The sequence below is a fragment of the Natrix helvetica genome, assembly GCF_964273705.1.
Source record: "Natrix helvetica genome assembly, chromosome: 10".
In the NCBI taxonomy this organism is placed as follows: domain Eukaryota; kingdom Metazoa; phylum Chordata; class Lepidosauria; order Squamata; family Natricidae; genus Natrix; species Natrix helvetica.
Genome location: NC_138561.1, coordinates 2,989,025 through 3,012,282, shown reverse-complemented (window position 1 = coordinate 3,012,282; position 23,258 = coordinate 2,989,025). Strand labels below are relative to the sequence as shown.

At 44.2% G+C, this 23,258-nt stretch overlaps 1 protein-coding gene across 1 annotated transcript in view; it reads right to left on the bottom strand.

Annotated features, from left to right (window-relative positions):
• Positions 1-23,258, bottom strand: part of PEPD (peptidase D) — a 191,230-nt gene that overhangs the window by 28,990 nt on the left and 138,982 nt on the right. The window contains exon 11 of the mRNA XM_081963645.1: positions 9,768-9,845. Coding sequence (XP_081819771.1) covers positions 9,768-9,845 — 78 coding nt within the window. The remainder of the gene's footprint in view (positions 1-9,767; positions 9,846-23,258) is intronic.

Sequence of the window (23,258 nt, the reverse complement as noted above, 5' to 3'; positions counted from 1 at the left end):
CTGTTCCCTGGGCTATGCAATAATTTATTCAATTCTAGGCATCGGTGTCCTTTAACGTATCTTTATCCTTCTTATATGCATCTCCGAATACTTGTTTCAGCATTCCCTCATTTAATTTTGATCCCAAATCATTTCTTTGCTTTTACTCTCAATTCCATTCACTCTCCCAGAGGGCCCTTCCAAAAATAATGCCTTATTTCCATCCTGACTCTTCTGCAGCCTGGTGGATTTGCAGATGAAGGACGGTTGACAGGGAAGAGGGGGGTAAATAGAAAAGAAAATAATGGTATGTATGTATGCATGTATGTATATATACAACACACACACACACACACACACACACACACACACACACACATGTTGTATTTGTGCTGATAAATAAATAAAGGGAAACTAGTATAGATCTATTTCAACCTATTTAGGTCTCATCAGCTAGCCATACCCTTACTGGGAATCGAACCAGGGCCAATGTAATTGCCACTAAGCCACAGGCTCTCTTCCTTATCAGCTAGGCCAGGGAAATAGGTATGCATTTGTGTTGGGCATACCAGGGGTTGTAACACATACATACATACATACGTACGTACGTAAGATAAAAAGAGTGGAGGGAGGAACATAATCAGGATAAATTTGGGAAGGAAAGGGAACAAGAAATGATACCCAACTATTTTTGGGTCTAAGAGAGAAAATAAAAGAAAATAAAAATTAAGAGCTGGAAGAGACACCTACAACAATAGAAAAAGAAAGGAAGAGAAGAGGAGAGGAGAGGAAGATGGAAGGGAGAAGGAGAGAGGGTAGGAAGGGGAAGAGGAAGAGAAGGAAAAGGGGAGAGGTAAGGGAAGAAGGGAGAGGAGAGGAGGAAGGAAGGGAGTAGAGAAGGGAGGGAGGGAGAAAAGAAAGGGGAAAGAAGGTGGTGTCAAAACAGGGGAGGGATGATAAACAAAGCAACCCAAATGGTGTGTTATAACTCTGTAAATGGAATGACAAATGTATAAGAACGACAAATGTAAAAAAAGAATAACAACTATGTGAATGTATGCCTATAATTGTATGTAAGAGAACAAAAAAAAATAAAAAACTTTTCTGAAAAAAAAAGGACGGTTGCCCAAAGGGGCTTATTAACAGCTCCGAGTTTCCCTGGAGTAAAATACTGAGCAGAGGTCCCCACAGGGCTCAGTCCTTCCTTGATGCAGTGCTACTTAACGCCTTTATAAAGGGGGATGGAATGGAATGGGTCCTTATCAAATTTGCAGATATTAAACTGGGATTAGCCAATGCCTTACAGACAGCAGGAGACTGAGCCTCACTGGGCAGGGCAGTTATAAAAATGCGGTATAATTCTAGGAATCATTTGATTTCTGAGACATGGGGTGCTGCAGGATTTTTAAAAAAACTTGAATATATATGGGGACAAATGAAATTTATCAAAAAAATAAAATAAAAGACGCAGCAGAGAAAAATCTAGAAAGAGAATAGATAAAGGGATAAGAACACATAAAAGCAGCAGTATGTCAGTAAATCAAGCTTTCCTTTGAAATGGATTTGAAATGGAAGGTAAAGGTAAAGGTTCCACTTGCACATATGTGCTAGTCGTTCCCGACTCTAGGGGGCGGTGCTCATCTCCGTTTCAAAGCCGAAGAGCCAGCGCTGTCCGAAGACGTCTCTGTGCTCATGTGGTCTGTGCATGACTAAGCACCGAAGGAGCACGGAACGCTGTTCCCTTCCCACCAAAGGGGGTCCCTATTTTTCTACTTGCATTTTTTACGTGCTTTCGAACTGCTAGGTTGGCAGGAGCTGGGACAAGTAACGGGAGCTCACTCCCTTATGCGGTGCTAGGGATTCGAACCGCCAAACTGCCAATGATCTTTCTGATCGACAAGCTCAGCGTCTTAGCCACTGAGCCACTGCGCCCCTGATGGATTAGTCTACAATACTCATAATCCCCATCTTTATGAGGGGTAAATATTAATTTGTTCATCAAATGATTTCCCCCCCCCACCCTTGAATTTAAACTTCCCAGATGAGAGGAAGTTGCAGCATTTACTCCAAGAAAAAAAAAAACATATTTTATTATTATTTTTTCAGAAGAGTAAAGAGAGGTATATACTTAAAGAGCATATTGCTAAATAGTTGAAAAAAAAACGAATAAAAGCGGTCCTTGACGTGATTGCAAAGCAGGGGTCCCCAAACTTGGCGCCTTTAAGACTTTAAGCTGGAGAATTCTGGAAGTTGAAGTCCACAAGCCTTAAAGCTCCCAAGTTTGAAGACCTCTGTTCTAAATGGAAAAAAAGTTGCTTTGAAAAGAAATCTTTTTAAAAGCAAAGGGAGTTATTTTACGCTCACCACGAGAGGGCAGGATACACTAGGAAAGTATCTTGGACATTTTCTTAGCTGCGTCTAGAAATTATAATCCATTTTGCCCAGAGACGAAGAAGACGGCACGCCGTCGGGTACAAAATGCCAGAGAGCTTAACCCGGAGCATTGCCTCCCTCCATTTATCATAAAGACAAGACTGTCAAAATCCCAGCATCCATTTTTTAATTTTATATTTTACAAAAACCCAGCACAGAAACGGGGCTGCACCTATTCCAAGTTAATGCATTTTATTCGAAGGGAGCAGCTTTTTTTGGAGATGCCTCCCCATTGCCCGAAAGGGCTGCTTTGGTCAAACTCCTCCGGGCCTCTGGTGAAGGGAGGGGCTCTGGCCGTGGGCAGCAATGTGGCAGGGCACATTCAATGGAAGGAAATGGGGAGGGAAAGCCAACAGGATAATGCATTAGACCAGTGCTTCTCAACCTTGGCAACTTTAAGATATGTGGATTTCAACTCCCAGAATTCCCCAGCCAGCAAAGCTGGCTGGGGAATCCTGGGAGTTGAAGTCCACATATCTTAAAGTTGCTAGGTTGAGAAACGCTGCAATGCGAAGCCAGCAATGTTGTTTGCCAACGTTGCCTCCTCGGGTTTATCTGTGGTGCGTGGGTAACCCTGGATGGGGAAACAGGCATAGGTTTCCTGCAAACACCAAAGAGAGGGGGAAAACCTCGCAGGATAAAAGCACGGGGTGGGAAGGTCCTAGAACTGGGATGGAGAACCCGTGGCATACTCTCTGAGGGCATGCATTCTTTTGCCAGCTGGTCTTCACGGGCATCGGAGCGCCAGAAAACGGCCTGAAAAATGCCCAAAAGATAGGCTGGTTTGGGGCCGTTTTCAGACTGGTTTGGGGGACCATTTTCAGGCTGTTTTCAGGCCATTTATGGAGCACTTTCTGGGCTATTTCTGGGCCATTTTCATGCCATTTTTGGCCTGAAAATGCCCCCGAAAACGGCCTGAAAACGGTCCAAAAATGGCCTGGAAATGGCCCCAAAACAGCCTGAAAACAGCTTAGGCCTGAAAATGCCCCCCAAATGGCCTGAAAATGTCCCCAAATGCCCCCAAAATAGGCTGTTTTGGGCCATTTTCTGACTGGTGTTTGGGACCATTTTCAGGCTGTTTTCAGGCCATTTACGGACCACTTTCTGGGCCATTTTCATGCCATTTTTGGCATGAAAATGGCCCCCAAATGGCCTGCAAACAGCCCCAAAATGCCCCCAAAACGGCCTCAAAACATCCCCCAAATGCCCCCAAAACAGCTTGAAAATGGGCCCAAAACTGGCCTGAAAACGACCCAAAAACCAGCCTGAAAACGGCCCCAACATGCCCCCAAAATAGGCTGTTTTGGAGCCATTTTCAGGCTGTTTGCAGGCCATTTTTGGGGACGCTTTCTGGGGCATTTTTGGCCTGAAAAACAGCCTGGAAATGCCCCAAAATGGCCTGGAAAGCAGCCCCAAACGCGGCCAGAAAAGAGCCCCCCAAATGGCCAAAAACAGGCACGTGCGCACTGGCCAGCTGGCCTTCGGGTTTCCAGACATCCGTCGCGTGTCAATGCAGGCACATGCCCATGCGTTCCTCTTTGGGCCCTCGGTGTGGAAAAGGTTTGCCATCCCTGTCCTAGGCGGCCTCTCCCAGGCGACCCCGCCTGATCTGGCCCAGCATCTCCAAGCAAGATATGCCAGTTGACGTTTCCTCTCCCTCCCTCCACCTGATGAGTCAGCGCATGGATGGAAAGGAGATGCTTTCATTTCCCAAGGCGACACTGCCCTCCTCCGGGGAAGGAAATCACTGCAGGGGGACTCCAGAGCCACCTCGTGCGCGCCAGGAGAATAAAGGAGGCATCAGTCAGGCCTGGAAGACGCCTTTTGTGTTGTGCCTTCAGACCTGCCACATTCAACGCTGTGGGAAAATGGGAGGGGGGATTATATGGAGTAGGGGAGATAGATAGTCCAAATAACATTCCTTCCTCAGAGACGTCTTGCCCTGCGCCTGGACGGGTGTGACTGGGAGGCATCTCCAGTTGGGACGGTGCCTGATGGGGCCATGTGATGGACATGTGGATGCTGGGAGGGGGGCTTGGACTTTCTTTTGGGTGGGGAAAACCTGGAAGCTTTCAGATTCTGGTTTTCCCAGATGTGCCAATAGGACATCTCTAATAAAAGGGGACTTTACCTCTTTGACCAAGGAAAAAAGCTGCACGGTTCTAACAAAAACATTTTGGAGTTTAAGGTACAGGTGAAGGTTCCCCTCGCACATGTGTGCTAGTCGTTCCTGACTCTAGGGGGCGGTGCTCATATCCGTTTCAAAGCCGAAGAGCCAGCGCTGTCCGAAGACGTCTCCATGGTCATGTGGCATGACTCAACGCCGAAGGTGCACGGAAGGCTGTTCCCTTCCCACCAAAGGTGGTTCCTATTTTTCTACTTGCATTTTTTACGTGCTTTCAAACTGCTAGGTTGGCAGAAGCTGGGACAAGTCACGGGAGCTCACTCCCTTACGCAGCGCTAGAGATTCGAACCGCCAACCTGCCGACCTTTCGATCAACAATCTCAGCATCTTAGTCACTGAGCCACTACGTCCCTCTCTTTTGGGGTTTAATAACTGGCAAATAAATTTTAGCTGCAGAAGGATATCCTGCTTACTCCTTAGCAGCATCCTCATCCACCAATCTTAAGATTCTTGTGTCATGCTACCCCTGGCAAGGGAGAACGTGGAGAAGTAGAGCTGGATTTACAGATTAACAGAGCTGGAAGGGACCTTGTAGGTCATCTAGTCCAACCCCCGCCCAAACAGGAGACCCTACTCCATTTCTGACAGATGGCAGTCCAGTCTCTTCTTGAAAGCCTCCAGCGATGAAGCTCCCACTGTCTGTCTTCTGAGGCTGCCTGGAGCCATCCTCCTCTCTGCCAGCCCATCAGTAGGGAGGCGCATGCGCAGAACAATTTTCATTGAAGATTTGCAATGTTTTTTCCCCTGTTTTAACGTTTTGTGCATGCACAGACATTTTTAGATTTTACAAATGCAAAATTACAAAAAATATTCCGTGCCGAACTGGCAATAATGCCGCAGCAACCCACCCCTGGCCTGGAGGACAGGGAAGTGATCCAAGGGGACCTGGCGAGGCTCGACCCACAACGATGGAAGGAAGCCCTCTTCTTGGCTTAATTGCAGCAACTGTGTCGAGAGGAGTGCAGGTAACACCCAGCGCAGGTATGCGGCACTCCTGGCGGGTCAGGAAGCCTTCAGGAGGTTGGTCCACTTAGATCTGCAGCCCGGCTTCCCTGCTGCTATTAATACTTGAATGTGCAGTTAATGAACAGGTAAAAGCAGGTAACAGCAGGGGAGTAAAAATACTCCTTTCTGCCCTCTTCCTCTTCCAACCCCCAAGCAAAACGTCCAACCGAGCGGGCGATGCTCTACAGCTCTGTGGATTAAATGCCACTTCATAACTGACCTCTCAAGATGCGCAGAACCTGCTGAGAACTGCACACATGGCATCCCATAATACTACTAATGAGTAATAATGCTAATAAAAAGCTGCTGAGCACCGAGACAAGAGGAGGCAATGAGCAGCTCTTTGAAAGCCAGGCCGAAATAAAACGCGAACGTATTTTCCCACCAATATTAATATTCTGCGACAAAAAGAAAATGGTTTAGAACAACAGCAGAGCAAAGGACTATCGGCTTCAGGCCAGGCAAACCGAGCCAACACAGTGTTGAATTTTCTCCTGAATGCATTGATCAAAAGCAAACAAAGGACAGGAGCTGCACAAAAAGGCAGGCTGGGCCTCGAGAAAGAGTCCCCCGGGTGCACTTTCAAAATGTGCTGTGCTTCATCTCCCTCCGTGTTTCCAAGAGCTCCATGCAGAAGCAACCTTTTTATCTTGGGCTTGGAGGGCTCGTTTGCTCCCTCCGGAGCAGGGAAGGAGGAGCTCCGTGGATCCATTTGGAAAGATGCAAACAAAGGACCATCATCCACCCCAGACCAACGGCCTGAAAGGGTGCCTAGCGTGAAATGGCCCAGGGTCAGACCTGCCATCCCACTGCAACAGCCCTGCTTAGCTAGATGCCAGGCGGCCTTGAGAAACGGGGAGAGGGAGCCGCGGGGTGGGAGGGGCAGAGGTGGGATTCAGCCGGTTCTGACCAGTTCTGAAGAATAGTTCAGAGAACCCATAAATACCACCTCTGGCTGGGCCCACCTACATCTATTCTCTGCCTCCCGAGTCCCAGCTGATCGGGAGGGAATGGGGATTTTGCAGTAACCTTCCCATGACACGCCCACCAAGCCACGCCCACAGAACCGGTAGTAAAAAAATATGAAATCCACCATTGGGGAGGGGTGTGTGAAGGAGGGATAGAGGAAAGGAAAGCAGAAGTCTTTGTGCCATCCTGTCTGTTCCAAGAATAGAATGAGCTGGAAGGGACCTTAGAGGTCTTCTAATCCAGCCCCCTGCTCAAGCAGGAGAACCTACGCTGTTTCAGATAATTGACTGTCTGACTCTTCTTAAAAGCCTCCAGCGATGGAGAACCCATGATTTCTGGAGGCCAGCTGTTCCACTGGTTAATTGTCCTCACTGTTAGAAAGTTTATCTTTAATTCCAGGTTGCTTCCCTATGACCACCTAACAGAATGCGACACCAGGCAGTTGGGGACTGTTAGCAAAATAAGTAGTTTGAATGCTATTGGAGACTCACTGATAACCAAGGGGGGAAACGGGACCCAAGGGGGAATGTTAACGCTATGCTTTGGGCGCAAAACACCAGATTTGGCTTTGCTGCATTGTGACCGCTTGGCTTTAGTAAAGCAGACTTTCACTAGGCATGAGTTCGAGAGCCTTCCTTTTCTAATTGACCAAGTGGGGACGGCGAATACCCAGACTCAATTATTGTTGGGAGGGCAGCCATCGTGCAGTCCCTTGGCAAATCCCAAAGGTACCAGTCCGTGTTGGGTTTGCGCTGAAGACGCATCCAAAAATCCCTGTAACTCTTCCTAACTGTTAGGAAGTTTCTCCTTAATTCCAAGTTGCTTCTCTCCTTGATTAGTTTCCGTCCATTGTTTCTTGTCCTGCCTTCTGGTGCTTTGGAGAATCGGTTGACCCCCTTCTCTTTGTGGCAGCCCCTCAAATACTGGAATACTCCTATCATGTCGCCCCTAATTCTTCTTTCCTTTAGAAGAAGAATTAGAAGAATTTGAGAGACTCCTCCAGCCAAATTGGTGCAACAGACACGTGAGACGTCAGCTATTCTCTTTTATGAAAGGGCCGGGGGGCTGGGGGGGTCAGGGGAACATGCAAGCCATGAGCTCTAACAATTCGCATTTCAAAAATGACAAGCGCTGGCTTTTGTAGCTGAAAAAAAAACCATTTCTGACCTGAGAAGGTTGATATTCGGAGGATCATAAAGAGAACAAAGAGAGCTGCGGCAAAAGGACTGGGTCTTGTAGTTGGGCACAATGTGACACTCCTCTGTGTTCCCTCAGTTTGCCTTGAGAGCCCCCTTCCCTAAACAGGCAATCCTGATATTGGGGATTGTGACCCCAGCCGGTAGGCCAGGCGAGCGAAGGGAGCTGCAAAAATTGATGTGCAGGAGCAGAAAACATAGAATTAACCTCTCCTCTTCTTCCTGCATGCCCCCAATTTCTCTTTAGGAGTCCGTGATTTGGCCATAGAAGAAGAGGAGGAAGGAGCCTCTGGCAACAATTCTTCACAGAAGCAAGTTAAAGCTGTATTTGCACGCGGGAATGTCACCAGGCAGGCTGGGGAAGGAGCACCCACTTATCTCACGGGAGAAAAGCCTAACCTTAGTTGAGACCAGTCAACTTGTGGCCCTTGAGTCATCCTTTCGGAGATATTTCCTCACCTAAACAGATAAAACCAAATGACCACAGCAGGTGAAAAAAAAGAAGAGGGAGCAGGAGCGACATCCGGTCAGTTTCCCCAGTGACTTCGCTTGTGGGAAGCTGGCAGGAAGGGAGTCTACGACAACTCGCCGTGACAAACTTGCCACAGCCACCTTACCTCAGCCATTTTACCTCAGTTATTTTACCTCAGCCATTTTACCTCAGCTATTTTACCTCAGCCAACTTACTGCGGTCAAGTCAACATCGGGCAAGTGTTACATTAATATCAAAGAAATAGTCAAATAGGATCATTAAAGAAAGGATGCCAAAGAAGAGACAAAATGTGAATGACAAAAATTAAAATTATTTTTTGAAAATATTTTAAATCAGGGATGTCAAACTCAAAGCCTGTGGGCCAGATCCGCCCACAGGGTGCTTAGATCTGGCCCATGGGACCACCCTGGAAACTGTGAAGGACCGGTCCATGGTGCCTCTGACAGCAAAAAGGTTGCTTGGGAGGGCAGCCTGTAGCTCTCCAGAGCTTTGTTTTCACTGGCAGAGGGTTGCAGGAAGCTGTCACAGCTGGAAATGGAGCTTGGGATGCCATTTTCGCTGGCAGAACGCTTGAGCCCCCGACAAGAGTGATGTTGAGCCTTCTCAATGCCATTCACACCAAAAAATTTAAAACTTTATTATGTTTCCCTTCAGCGTGATTGGATTTTGTCATGTTTGTTAGGGTGTAACCAACAAGTTGGGTAGACAATATATTGTTATATACCTTTAAGAGAAGAGATCAGCTAATTGGTAGATTGCAGCATATAAATTGCAGCTGATGTTCTGTCTCTCTTCTCTCTTGCCTGATGTATGATAACTGCTGTCTAACTGTTATTACTGTTGCTACTACTTACTGTGTGTAAGTTATTGGACTGTTTTTCTCTGTGTATGACTTTTTGGCTGTGTTTATGGTTTTTGCTATATTCTTCAGAAAGTAAAGTTTATTTTTGTTACTTTACTATCCATTATTCAGTGTGGTTGCTTTATATATCGCACGCTGTGTATACTTTACAGGGTTGCTCTGTTATAACCTCGACCTGAGGTTCATTGCTAGTGCTTAATCGCACTAGTACCACTAACAATGTTGTTTGTCAAGATGAGATATAAATTAAAACTTTAGAACAGCTTTTGCATATATTACCAGAGTTCAGAAGTGGAGAATGTGCATCTTATCCCAGTTTCACAAGAATACAGGATCTGGATTACTTTTGTCAAGCAACAACAAAAGCACAAACTCCAAAAAACAAGATTTTTGTTAGGATTGGAAAAATATACTTGATCATATACAGGACCAATACCTGCAAAAACATTAATAGCTGAACACGATTTTCTGCAGGAAGACCAGGGAAGTAAGTAAGTTGATAAATTAGAGAATATAAAGGAAAAATTATGAACAGTTAAAATCTATACAGCTGCTGTTGTTGCTGCTACTGCAAAACTTGCATTCCTTGAAAGATTCTCTTCTAAATATGAGTTGAAAGATTAGGACAAAAGGACTTTCACTCACCAGAGATCTCCGTCTTCAACAGTTTTATCATTTGGAGCTCCAGCATGGCCGTAGTGCAAAACTGAGCTGTTATCCCCACTGAAATAACAATACACATTATAAATGTTATGTGCATTATCAATGTAGAATGAAAAAGTTATTGCATACTAAAAATCTGTAAAAAATATTACATATTGCAAAAAAATAAACATACGGTTTATGCCCTTTTGTAGTTTTTTGGCGACATTATTAGTCCTGAATTATATAACTTGATCTGTTAAATGGACAATCTTGCCATTGAGACAAAGGAGAAGAGAGCAGGAGGGAAATACCAGGAAACCTTCCTTTAGGTCAGGAGTGTCCAAACGGCTGGGAAATTCTGGGAGTTGAAGTCCACAAAGTCTTAAAGTTCCCAAGTTCGGACACCCCTGCTTTAGGTCATATGGTCAGCCTGATGTCGCGGAGCGCTATTTCTCCCAAATGGTACCTATTTATGTGCTCGCATTGGCATGCTTTCAAATGGCAAGGTGGGTAGGAGCTAGGCCAGAGGTGGGGAATGATGGCCCTTTTCTCCACCCCTGAGCTAGGTGAAGACGGGCGCTCAACCCATTGTGTGATACTGGGGTCTCCAACCCAGGCTGTGGGATTTTCAGCCAACCAGCTTAGTGTCTTTTTTTGATGGTTTGTTTGGAGGTTCCACTCCATCAACTGAAGAACTGGGCAAACTCAGTGCATGGAAAGCTGGGATGAAATGAGAGCAATTGAGCCCTGCCAAAGGCTCTCGCTTGGATAAACATTATTAGAGGACCAAATTATGTACTATTATACTAGGGCTGATTACTTGCCAGAGAATAAACAGGTTGGAAGCGAATGGTCTCGTATGTGAGAGACGGTTGCAGCAACTCTGAGCTACAAAGGCGAAATGCCTGCATGGCCTGGGACTTAGGACTTCCTCCAAAGACTAGTTTTATCTCAACGGGAAACAGATGGCTGCTTGTGGGCCACTCACAATGATGTCACATTGATTTTGTGGGTCTGATCACCCTGTTCTACCATTCTCCTCCCAACTTGAAAGCCTGCCCACAGCTGGACTAAATCAGGAATGGACTACCTGTTACCTCTCAGAAGCAGTGGCCGGCAGCAAAATTCCCTGCTGCTTGAGGATGGGAGTCACGCCAAATTGGGTGTTAGCCCCAAACAGATTTAGATGTGTGAGTAGTGATATATTTAGGAGAATAGTGTGCTGGATTCTGAAGCTGTAAAATCAACACTTCGGGGCGAGACTTATTTTAAGTTGTTCTGTACTTCGTAAAAAAAATCTCTGGAAGTCAAATAGCTGGCATAAGAGGGGGAATGTTTGTGCTTGAATCTCCCTGTACATGTTAGTCTTTTATCTACAAGAAGAGCTTTTGTTTCTTAAGAATGCATTCTTCCAACTCCATCAGCACTGTGGTCTTACTCCATGATCCGCATCTAAGAGAAGACCAGGCCTCTAGCCAGCTTACTCTGGAGAAGGACTTTTCCACAAAAGAACTCAGTAGCAGTAGTCCCCAAGTGACGGGATGTTAAGCGGGAAAGATAGCAATAGCACTTAGACTTATATACCGCTTCTCAGTGCTTTACAGGCCTCTCTAAGCGGTTTACAGAGTCAGCCTATTTGCCCCCAACAATTTCGGTCTTCATTTTACCCACCTTGGAAGGATGGAAGGCTGAGTCAACCAGAAGGAAGGAAGGAAGGAAGGAAGGAAGGAAGGAAGGAAGGAAGGAAGGAAGGAAGGAAGGAAGGAAGGAAGGAAGGAAGGAAGGAAGGAAGGGCAATAGCAACAGCACTTATATACCGCTTCTCAGTGCTTTACAGCTCTCTCTAAGTGGTTTACAGAGTCAGTCTATTTGCCCCCAACAATCTGGGTCCTCATTTTACCCACCTCCGAAGGATGAAAGGCTGAGTCGACCTTTATCATTGTGCACAGGAAGGAAGGAAGGGAGGGAGGGGAATAGCAATATCTAAGCTTTACAGTCCTCTCTAAGTGGTTTACAGAGTCAACATATTGCCCCCAAATAATCTAGGTCCTCATTTTACCGACCTTGGAAGGATATGAAAGGCTGAGTCAACCTTGAGCCAGTGAGAATCAAACTCCTGGGCAGAGTTAGCATGCAATACTGCATTCTAGAAGGAAGGAAGGAAGGAAGGAAGGAAGGAAGGAAGGAAGGAAGGAAGGAAGGAAGGAAGGAAGGAAGGAAGGAAGGAAGGAACAAAGGAAGGAAGGAACAAAGGAAGGAAGGAAGGAACAAAGGAAGAAGGAAGGAAGGAACAAAGGAAGGAAAGAAGGAAGGAAGGAAGGAAGGACGGAAGGAAGGAAGGAAGGAAGGAAGGAAGGAAGCAAGCAAGGAAGCAATAGCATTTAGAGTTATATACCACTTCATGTGCTTTACAGCCCTCTCTAAGCAGTTTACAGAGTCAGCCTATTTGCCCCCAACAATCTGGGTCCTCATTTTACCCATCTCAGAAGGATGGAAGGCTGAGCCGACCTTGAGCCTGGTGAGATTCGAACTGCCAAATTGAAGGCAGCTGGCAATCAGGAGAAGTAGCCTAAAGTACTGCACTCTAACCACTGTGCCACTCTTGTTTTCAATCTGGCACGGGCCTACTATCTCTGCTTGGACAGGCACACCGAGTAAGCCCACCCCAAATCTGAAGCATTTATTCAACCTTTATTCAAGGTTGACTCAGCCTTCCAGCCTTCCGAGGTGAGTAATATGAGGACCCAGATTGTAGGGCTGGCTTTGTAAACTGCTTGGAGAGGGCTGTAAAACACTGTAAAGTGGTATATAAGTCTAAGTGCAATTGCTATTGAATCTGGATCCTGCACCATTTTAACCTAAGATCTTCTCTGTAAAAGTCTTAACGCTCTTTCCCAAGAGTTATTGTCAGCCATATCATCCCCAATTAAATCCAGAGAAAACCAGGAGCCACTTTTTCCCTGCCCTTAAAGACTTCAACAGTAAGAGGGAAATGAATGTTGCTGATTTCACAAGTCATTAATGAGAAAGCATCACTTGGCCAGTTATAGTACAACAGACACATTGGCATCTCAATTAAAGGCAATATTTTCCTGATTGCTTTGATTCTGGACAAAGACGTTCTAAAACAAAAGGCTTACAGGAAAAAGGTTAAGGAGGTTTTACAAATTACTAGTTTACAGTCTACAAATTAACTTTCCAAGAAAAGTGGGAGAACTTGTGGGCTGCATAAGAGAAACTCCAAAGGTTTAATTGCTCCCCACGATCCGCATTCCCTGAACAAAGAAGCAAAGCGTCTCTGCACTGTTTTGCTCATGCATTTTTCATCCACCAAGAAATATTATTTTTTTGCTGCTTTTTCTGGGTTGGCTTTAAAAAAAATCATTTAGATTACCTCCCTAAAGTAAGCGCATGTGCGCCCCGCCTGCAAGCACACTATAAATGCCAAGACAATTTAGCAGACAATGAGTATTGCAGGGGTAGGCTAATGAAGGAAAAAATGCCCCGTACATTTTAGAGAGGAAGTAAACTTTGGAGAATCTGAACTACGCATCCTGGCATAAGGTAGATTTCCCTGACACACCTAGAATGATCGAAATGTTTAGGAAATAATTCAATACATTAACATTCCAGTAAGGTTTGAGAGTCTGTGAGGTGGACAATTTGGAAGTCAGCTGAAGGATCAATCAGAAGAGAGCTGGAAGGGACCTTGGAGGATGTAAGGGCTTCTCCCCTAGCTTAAGAAAGTGAAGACGCTTGAAACTGAGTATTTCAAAAGGAACCTTTTATTAAGTAGAATGGCAGCCATTGAATTCAAAGCAACGTCCGAATCCCCTTAGGCAACACAAGTGGAATTAAAGCTGTAGAGACCCCTCCCATTAGTCAGAGTGCAGATTTTAGCCAATACACAAGTGTGAAAATGTTTCCTTTACCAGCTGCCCTGAGAGCCGAATAAACATACGTTCCCGTGGCTATCTTCCATTAGACATTAAAATGAACCGGCCCGCGTGGCCATCATAAACGTTCCCCCCGATTTTCCGGTTCCGGCGGCTACCAGCGACGAGCAAGTGTTTGCTCGCTCCGGCTCCTCGGTGGGCTTCCCCACTTCGTGGGGGGCACAGGACGCCCCGCAGAGGCATCCTGCCGGAGGGGCGGCATCGCGGGGATCCCTGGATCGGCAGCGGGCGGCGGGAGGTCCCCTGCTTCGCCCAAGGCACCGGGGAGCAGATCGGAGGACGCGTGGGCGTCTTCGCTTAAGGCTGTGCGGAGAATGAACAAGCAGAAGGAAGCAGCGGTGGTGCGGTGAGGCGCATACCCCCCTCCACTCCCTTTATTGAATTGAAGAACTTTTCAGCAGTTTAAAACTTTTTCTTTTGGCTAACTTGGGAGGCGCGGCTGGAGGGAGGGGGATTTCCCCCCCCCTCGGACAGGCGGCTTGGAACAATTTTGCTCTCAGCCCCAGGGGAAGGAGGAGGGGGGAGAGCCAACCAATGATGCCACACCCTTGCTTAAAGTGACTTTCTTTGAACTTAACCCCATAATATACTGATGATCTGAAAACTTTGGGAACTTTGAAAACTTTGTCATGCCTCTAAACCCGAAGCTGGCAGGGCAAGATGGCACACTTCCGTTGTCTTCATGAACTGTGAAACCTGACTCCACCTTTAAAAATTCAGGCTTCCGGTCTTTGTCTCCGTGCTACTCAGATAAATCTCTTGTGGATTGCTACTCTTTGAACTCCCTGGAGTGAAAAACTTTACTCTACTGCCAGGCTGACTAAAGAAATTCTCTCCTGCCTGGACCTTCTGCCTCCTGGACTCATCTAGCTGCTCTGCCGCTCTAACTGTCCATTCTCTACACTGACTGAGCTCTTTATTCTATAAACAATGTCTCCTAAAAGACCACCTCCTGGAAAGCCTGGCTTTGCTACCTCTGCCCCGACATCAGCAACTTCCAGCCCTGCTACACAATCAAAGATAACAGACCTGATGCAACCTAAAAGTACAGAGATGGATTTGCAACAAATGCTTCAGCAACTTTTACAGGGACAAGAGGAAATTAAGAAACAATTAAAGGAAATGAAAGAAGAAATTAAAGAGAATCAAGCCCAACTCACAGAGACTGGACCTTCTGGAGGGTGGGGCGGCTGAGATGAGGGAGGGGGTGGAGGCGGTGCAGAAGGGAAACAAAGAACTTGATACCCAACAAATGAAAACAGAATTTGAGAGAATGTCCTTTTATCTTAGATTTCAAAACGTGATGGAAGCAGATGATGAAAATATAAGGGACATCATGATAAATATTTTGGCCGAATATATTCATAAAGAAAAACAACAGATGGAATGGGAGATAGATCTGGTTTATAGAGGGAACTCAACCTATGCTAGAACACACAACGTACCCAGGGAGGTACATATTAAATTCCTCAGAAAAAGCACAAGAGACGAAATTCTGGGTGCACAAAGTGGGCAAGCTCTGACATACCATGATAGGGAAATAACCATTCTGAAGCAGATCCCCAAGAAAGTGAGGGAAAAAAGAAAAAATTATTCGCAATTAGCGAATAAATTATACCAGAAGGGGGTGTGGTTCAGATGGTTGATGCCTGAAGGTATGTTAATATTCTGGGAGGAGACAAGAATTAGAATCAACACACCCATAGAGGCACAGGCCTATATGGAAAAAAACAAAACACACCTAGAAAAAACAGAAGATCCTACAACAGATATGCAGGACACGGGAGGGGCCGGAGCTCTGCCGGCGGGGGGAGATGGGGCAATACCAAGAAGCTCAGATCACAAAAATGAATAAGAAAATATTTTTGACATAAACTGATCGAAAGTACTAATGGAATTAACATGTGGACTATATACTACTATGTATTAAATTGATTGAAAGTACCAACAGAATTAACATGCTGACTATATATGACTATGTATTAATGACTTCTACCCAGATGTATACTATGAGTTTGGAGGGAGGGGGCGCCTACCACACTTTGCAACTGCCAAAATTTGTATACTTTTTCCACTACCTTTTCCCTTGTAAATTTTAAAAAAACCAATAAAACTTTGTTTTAAAATAAATAAATAAATAAACGTTCCCCCCAAAAGGTGATGGGATCTCGAGGCGCTTCGGCACAAGGAAACTAGTTGTAAAGTGTCAGTTGTCACAGGCACTGCCAATAAATCGACTCCTCCCAATTGAATGGCAGTATCACTTTTAGGGATCTGACATAGACTTCTAGTCCAGCCCCCTGTTCAAGCAGGAGAACATATACCCGTGATGGCAAACCTATGGCACGGGTGCCAGAGGTGGCACGCAGGGCACTCTCTGTGGGCATGTGCACCATCACCAGCTACTCTTCGCAGGCGCCAGAGCACCTGAAAAATGGCCTGAGAATGGCCCGAAAAACAGCCAAATAACTAGCATGTGCGTGCCAACCAGCTGGCCTTCAGGTTTCCAATGCTCGCACACATGCATGCGAATGGACACACATTCCAAGTTGAGCACTTGGCGCTGAAAAGGTTCACTATCACTGACCTTATACCGTTTCAGACAAGTCGTTCTCCAGGCTCTTCTTAAAAACCTCCAGTGATGAAGCACCCACAACCTCTGAGGGCAACTTCTGTTCCACTGGTTAATTGTTCTCACTGTTAGGAAGTTTCTCCTTAATTCCAAGTTGCTTCTCTCTTTGGTTAGTTTCCAACCATTGTTTCTTGGCTTGCCTTGGTGCTTTGGAAACTAAATTGACCCCCTTTTATTTGTGGCAGCCTCTCAAATATTGGAATAATGCTATCATGTTCCCCCTAGTCCTTCTTTTCTCCAGACTAGCCAAGACTAAATCCTGCAACCGTTCGTCTCCAGGATTTGGTCTCCAGGCCTTTAATCATCCTAGTTGCTCATCTCTGCACTTTTTCCAAAGTCTCAACATCTTTTTTGCAATGTGGTGACCAAAACTGAATGCAGTACTCTAGGTCTGGTCTTACTAAGGTGTTATACAGCAGTACTAATACTTCACGTGCTTTTGATTCTATGACTGTTTATACAACCAAGAATTGTATTAGCTCATAGGAGGATTTGTTTCCTAAGGAGGATCTTCTGTCCACAAAAAGAACACAATTCTTTTATTAATATGCCCGATTTGATCTTCTCAATATTGTGGCCTTTGATTCACAACAGACCTCTATTTATCCACTTTTTAAATTTGCAATGAGCCAACACACTCAAAATTCTGAGCTAGTCGGAGTTATTAAAGAATGAAAGATCACGCTCCCTGCTTGGTAGCAAGGCCTCTTGCAAATTAAAGAATGGTGAGAGGAGGAAATTGAGAAGGAAAAATCCTCCTTCGTGAAACATTGAGAAATGGAGGCTTTGGAGACGCATGAAATTTTAAAAAGCGGAATCTATGTTGTGAACAAAACCATATTTAGCCTGACTCATAGAGTGGCACAAGCAAGGTTAAAATGAAAAGAAAATGTACTTTACCAAGCGTCTTTGAAATAGGAAGAGAAAGCAATATACTTTTTAAGAAAATCCACATGTATCCAGAATTGATTCATGAACAAGATGATCTGGCATAATTTATAACGTCTACCTCCTGGCATATACATTCTTACTGGTTTTTAGAGGGATAGTGTTTTAAATTTAACCTGATATGACATTGGGATTTTAAATTTTTGTACATTTCGATTTATTTATTTAGCTGTACAGTTTGGCATATTTTATCCTCCTCTCATATACGTATTTATGTAGTTATTACTCTGATTTAATTTGTTGTATTTTGATACGGACTGTACACCGCCCCGAGTCCCTTTCGGGAGAGGGGGCGGTATATAAACGCTAATAATATTACGGGACTGGAATTTAAAACATATGAAGAACGGTTGCATGGCTAGTCTAGTGAAGAGAAGGACCAGGGGAGACATGATACCAGTCTTCCAATATTTGAGGGGTTGCCACAGAGAGGAAGGGGTCAAGCTATTCTTCAATGCACCTAAAGGCCAGACAAAGAATAATGAATGGAAACTGAATAAGGAGAGATTCAATCTGGAAATAAGGAGGAATTTTCTGACAGTGAGAGCAATCAACCCATGGAACAGAAGTTGCCTTCAAAAGTTGTGGGAGCTTCATCACTGGAAGCTTTCAAGAAGAGACTGGACTGCCATCTGTCAGAAATGGTGTAGGGCAACGATGGCTAACCTTTATTGGCTCGCGTGCCATAAGGGAGCGCAGGGGAGTCATGCACGGGCATGCCGCACCCATAATGCAACGCGCAACCCTCCCAGTGCGCATGCGGCAAACCGGAAATCACTTCCGGTTTGCTCATAGGGTTGTTTTCAGTCCTCCGGAGGCTTCAGGAAAGCCTCCTGAAGGTCCCTGAAGCCTCCGGAGGGCTTAAATCGATCCTACAAGCAAACTGGAAGTCCATTCCCAAACTTCTGGTTTGCCCATAGGGCCATTTCTTTGCGCTCCTGAGGCTTCAGGGAAGCTCCTCAAGCCTCCAGAGGGCCTCCGGAGAGGGGGAGGCTGTTTTCGCCCTCCCCAGGCTCCTATAAAGCCTCTGGAGCCTGGGGAGGGTGAAAAATGGCCTTAAAAAAGGCTGAACTCAGCTGGCCAGCACGCGCATGTGGCAAGCGTGCCATAGGTTCGGCATCCCGGGTGTAGGGTATCCTGCTTGGGTGGGGGGTTGGACTACATGGTCCCTTCCAACTCTGTTAGTGTCTGTGTGTGCGTGTGTGTGTGTGTGTGTGCGTGCGTGTGTTAACAAGAGAGGATCCTGAAGGAGGAGACACATTGCAATGTCACAACGTGCGATCTCGACACTCCGAGACCGCCGTTGACACTTTTGCCGCTGGACGGTCCAGCTGGACCTAAACCGTCCCGTAGAGATGGTGACCAGGAAGACAAAACCTTGCTGGTCTCAGGGACATCGCAAAGTCCCTGATTGACCCAAGGAAAGGTCTTCAAGCCGGCGGTAAACAGGCAGCCCCCAGGCGGATGAAGTCGGGACGCTCCGGAAGGAAGTGAAAAGAGAAAGTGAGTCCATCTGGTGAGACTTTTTTACTATTTTGGAAAAACTGCCCAAAGAAACCTTTTTTAAAAAAAAAGCTAAAACAGATCCTCAAGCAAGAACTAAGCTGCGAAATTAATTAACACTGGATTGCATTGGAAAGTCTTTTTTCTTTGTAACTATATTTTGTGGATTGAAATGCACGTAACATTGTTCGTTTCTTCTCTTAAAGTAAACAGATCAACCTTTTTTCCCCTCTGCTCTTTGTTATTTTATTTTTTGATTTCTGGACTAAAACCTTCTTTAACAATCCTGCCTATTATTTGTTATTAAATGTTATTAAAGAACTCTATTTCATTTAAGCCTGAGAAAGTGAAAGTGGAAAATAGGAACTAGCCACTCGCAAGCCGGAAGCTGGATTTTTTGAAACAATGTATCTCTCATTTCTCTCTCTCTTTGTTTTCACTGACTTTGTAGTAGAAGGGTTTGTAAATTGTTTATACAAACTGATAAAGAGCCAAGGGCACAAATTGTTTTTACACGTGCCTATGAGAACTATTTTGGCAGGGGAAAGAAAGGGGGAAAAACAAAATAAAATAGAACCCTTCTCTTTTGAAGAGCACACAAAAAAAACCCCACCTTCTGCTTAAATCAACCTAAAATCAAAAAATAAAATAGGCTTGGAAGACTAGAGTGGCAGTGGCTATTAGTTTTTTTCTTTTCTTTTCTTTTCTTTCTTTTTTGGGAAACAAGGATCAATATTCAGAGGAGGAAACTTTAAAATTTCAAAATATTTTGGCTGGAATTCTAAATTTATTGGAAGGATATGGGAGAATTGAGAAGAAGTTGGAAAAACTAGTATTTCTCACATCAAAAGATGAGGAGGCTGGAGCCCCAGAAATTAAAGGGGAGAATGAAGATATAGAAGATAAAAACAAGACAACTGATGATTTTATTAATGGAGCAAATGTGGATGAAAGTGGAATGAAGGGAACATGGAAGAGGGACTTTGACGAATTGGAGTTCTACCCCAGATTTCAAGATACAGAAGAGGAAAAAAGGGTAATGATGATGGATTTAGGAAAAGAAACTCTTTCAGAAGCACGATTGATAACCAAAAACAAGCTAATTTTAAAAATAATTGGAGGGCAATGAGACTATCTGAGAGACCCTTTAAGCAATGAAGTGCGGAGATAAATCTATAAAAACCTTATAAAGGAGATAAAAAGAAGACTGACACCACAATTGGCAAGAGAGATAAGACTGTTTTGTTATTGGAAAGACACAGGTTGACAATGAAAGCTTTTAATAAAAAAATTAATTAATCTTGGTTGAGCAATAAGTAGGAATTTAGTAATTTTTAGATTGTTTTAGATTGTTATTAAATGTTTATTCGTTAACAATTAAATAACTATAATTAACAATAATGGAATGATAATGGATACAACTTAATGATTTATATTATGTACTGTTAAGCTAGTAAAAGGAATCTGGATATAGATTGCAAATTGTGATCTGGGACAAAGACCTATAGATTTTACCAACAAGCTTCTATTTAGGTTTTGTTATAAAGGTGTAATGTTTTATTCCATTTGGGGGGGGGGAGTGATGAGAGGAGTTGGGGTATTAATAGTAAAGGACTTTTAGCTAATTATAATAAAAACAAGGAAATTTTAATGGATATTGCTTAATAAGATATACATGCTCTGGTACTGGTAAAAGCAACTTGGATATAATATTCTAAAGAGCAAAAAAAAGTTTAGAAACTTTATTAATTGATTCTTAACTCAGAATATGTCATAAAAGTGTAATGTTATCGGGGGATTTTTGAAATAGCTAACAAGTGCCATTATGTGGTTGTGTTTTTAAGTATGAGTAAGTTCAGGCAGAAGCACGTTCAAATAACTGTAGTCAAATGAGAATTGTGATATATTGATGGTAAGATATATAAAGATTTTTGATTTAAAGTGTATAATTTATGATGAATTACAAGTAAGGACTATGGAAGAAATGCACGAAAGTTATCTGTAACCAATCGACACGCTTTCTACAAGATGTATTGAAGGATGATTCTTTTCTTTGTGTTTTATGTTCAACTAAAATAAAAAAAACAAGAGAGGATCCTTTCATGCCTAAAATATTCTCTGGAAATTAAACTTCCAGAGTCCTTCCTTGGAAGCAACCTCTTCCAACTTCTTCAAACATATTGGACTTCCTTTCCCTGGTTTGACAGCCTCTGGCTAATGTCCAGTTGGGAAAGGGTGAATAAGTGAGGGAAGGTTCAGAATGGATTCCGAAGTCCATCCAAAGCCTCCTCTGCCTCCCTCCAGACTCATCCATGAGGCAACCTGGCATCGATCCAACCCCTTATAAAGTCTTTTTCTGAGAGGCTGCTCCATCCCGTACAGATTCCACGCAGGATCTTGCATCAGGAGACGGGTGTCCGGTGGGCTGCAATGTACATATGGCACCCACAGTGCTCCGATTAGTGTTATAAGACCACTAGGGCATCTTTCAGAAACCTGACACCATCATTAATCAGGAATTGGGAAATTCTTGGAAACTACTTTTGGACTTTGTGCTTGAGAGGAGGAGGGGGGAGGAATGAAACTTTAAATTCGGGTTTTGCTGATTACAGTAAGTAGGCTTGTTGTTATAGAAAGGGCTAGTATATATAGTCCTTGACTTACAACAGTTCACTTAGTGACTGTTCAAAATTACAACGGCTTTGAAAAAAGGGACAGGGCTATTTTTCACACTTATGAAAGTCCTCAATGGAACTGCATCTACATGGAGGGAGGTATGCAGTGGAGTACCCCAAGGCTCTGTTTTAGGCCCCAGTACTCTTCAACATCTTCATCAATGATTTGGATGAGGGAATAAATGGGGAACTCATCAAAATTGCAAGCTGGCAGGAATAGCCAACACTCCATAAGACAGGCCTAAGATACAGAAGGATCTTGACAAACTTGAACATTGGGCACTATCTAACAAAATGAAATTCAATGGTGAAAAGAGTCAGGTTCTACATTTAGGCAACAAAAATGGAATGCACAGGTACAGTATAGGTGGTACCGTGCTCAGTAGTAGTAACTGTGAGAGGGATCTTGGAGTCCTAGTGGACAACCATTTAAATAGGAGCCAGCAGTGTGCAGCAGCTGCCAAAAAAGCCAACACAGTTCTAAGCTGCATCAACAGAGGGATAGAATCAAGATCACGTGAAGTGTTAATATCTCTTTATAATGCCTTGGTAAGGCCACACTTGGAATCCTGCATTCAGTTCTGGTCGCCACGATGTAAAAAAGATGTGGAGACTCTAGAAAGAGTGCAGAGAAGAGCAACAAAGATGATTAGGGGACTGGAGACTAAAACATATGAAGAACGGTTGCAGGAACTGGGTATGTTTAGCTTAAGAGAAAGAAGGACTAGGGGAGACATGATAGCAGTCTTCCAATATCTCAGGGGTTGCCACAAAGAAGAGGGAGTCAAGCTATTCTCCAAGGCACCTGAGGGCAGAACAAGAAGCAATGGGTGGAAACTAATCAAGGAGAGAAGCAACTTAGAACTGAGGAGAAATTTCCTGACAGTTAGAACAATTAATCAGTGGAACAGCTTGCCTCCAGAAGTTGTGAATGCCCCAACACTGGAAGTCTTTTAAGAAGATGTTGGATAGCCATTTGTCTGAAAGGGTAAAGGGTTTCCTGCCTAGGCAGGGGGTTTGACTAGAAGACCTCCAAGGTCCCTTCCAACTCTGCTATTGTATTGTATTGTATGATCATTGCAGCATCCCCATGTTTACGTGATCTACATTTGGATGCTGGACAAATGATTCACATTTATGACGGTTGCAGTGTCCTGTGTGTGTGTGTCATATGATCTCCATTTGCAACTTTCTGATAAGCAAAGTTGATGTGGAAATCAGGTTCATTTAACAACCTTGTGACTAATTTAACAAATGCAGTGATTCACTTAACAAATATGGCAGGAAAGGTCACAAAATGGGGCAAAACCCGCGTAACAAATTTCTCACTTAGCGACATAAATTTTGGGCTCAGTTGAGGTCGTTCAGTGGAGAACTATCTGTAATATCATTTAAAAGTAAAAAGCGGAGGTTTTCGGTGATTGCCTTGTTCTACTGCGGCAAAAGGAACCGGAAGCCAATGTTTCCCCCTTTCCCCTACAGCAGTGTTTCTCAACCTTGGTGGCTTGAAGTCCTGTGGACTTCAACTCCCAGAATCCCCTAGCAGCTGGCTGGGGGCTTCTGGGAGTTGAAGTCCACAGGACTTCAAGCCGCCAAGGTTGAGAAACACTGCCTTACCCATTTTTATTTCCCATTTATTTCCTCGTTATCTTTATGTTTCCTTGCATTGCTGCGTTTTATATTTTGTTCAACTAATGAAATATTTAAATACGCAATTATGAATTAGAAAATTGAAACGATCAGTCTGCAGAGTAAATAGACTTCCAGGAGCGCGAGG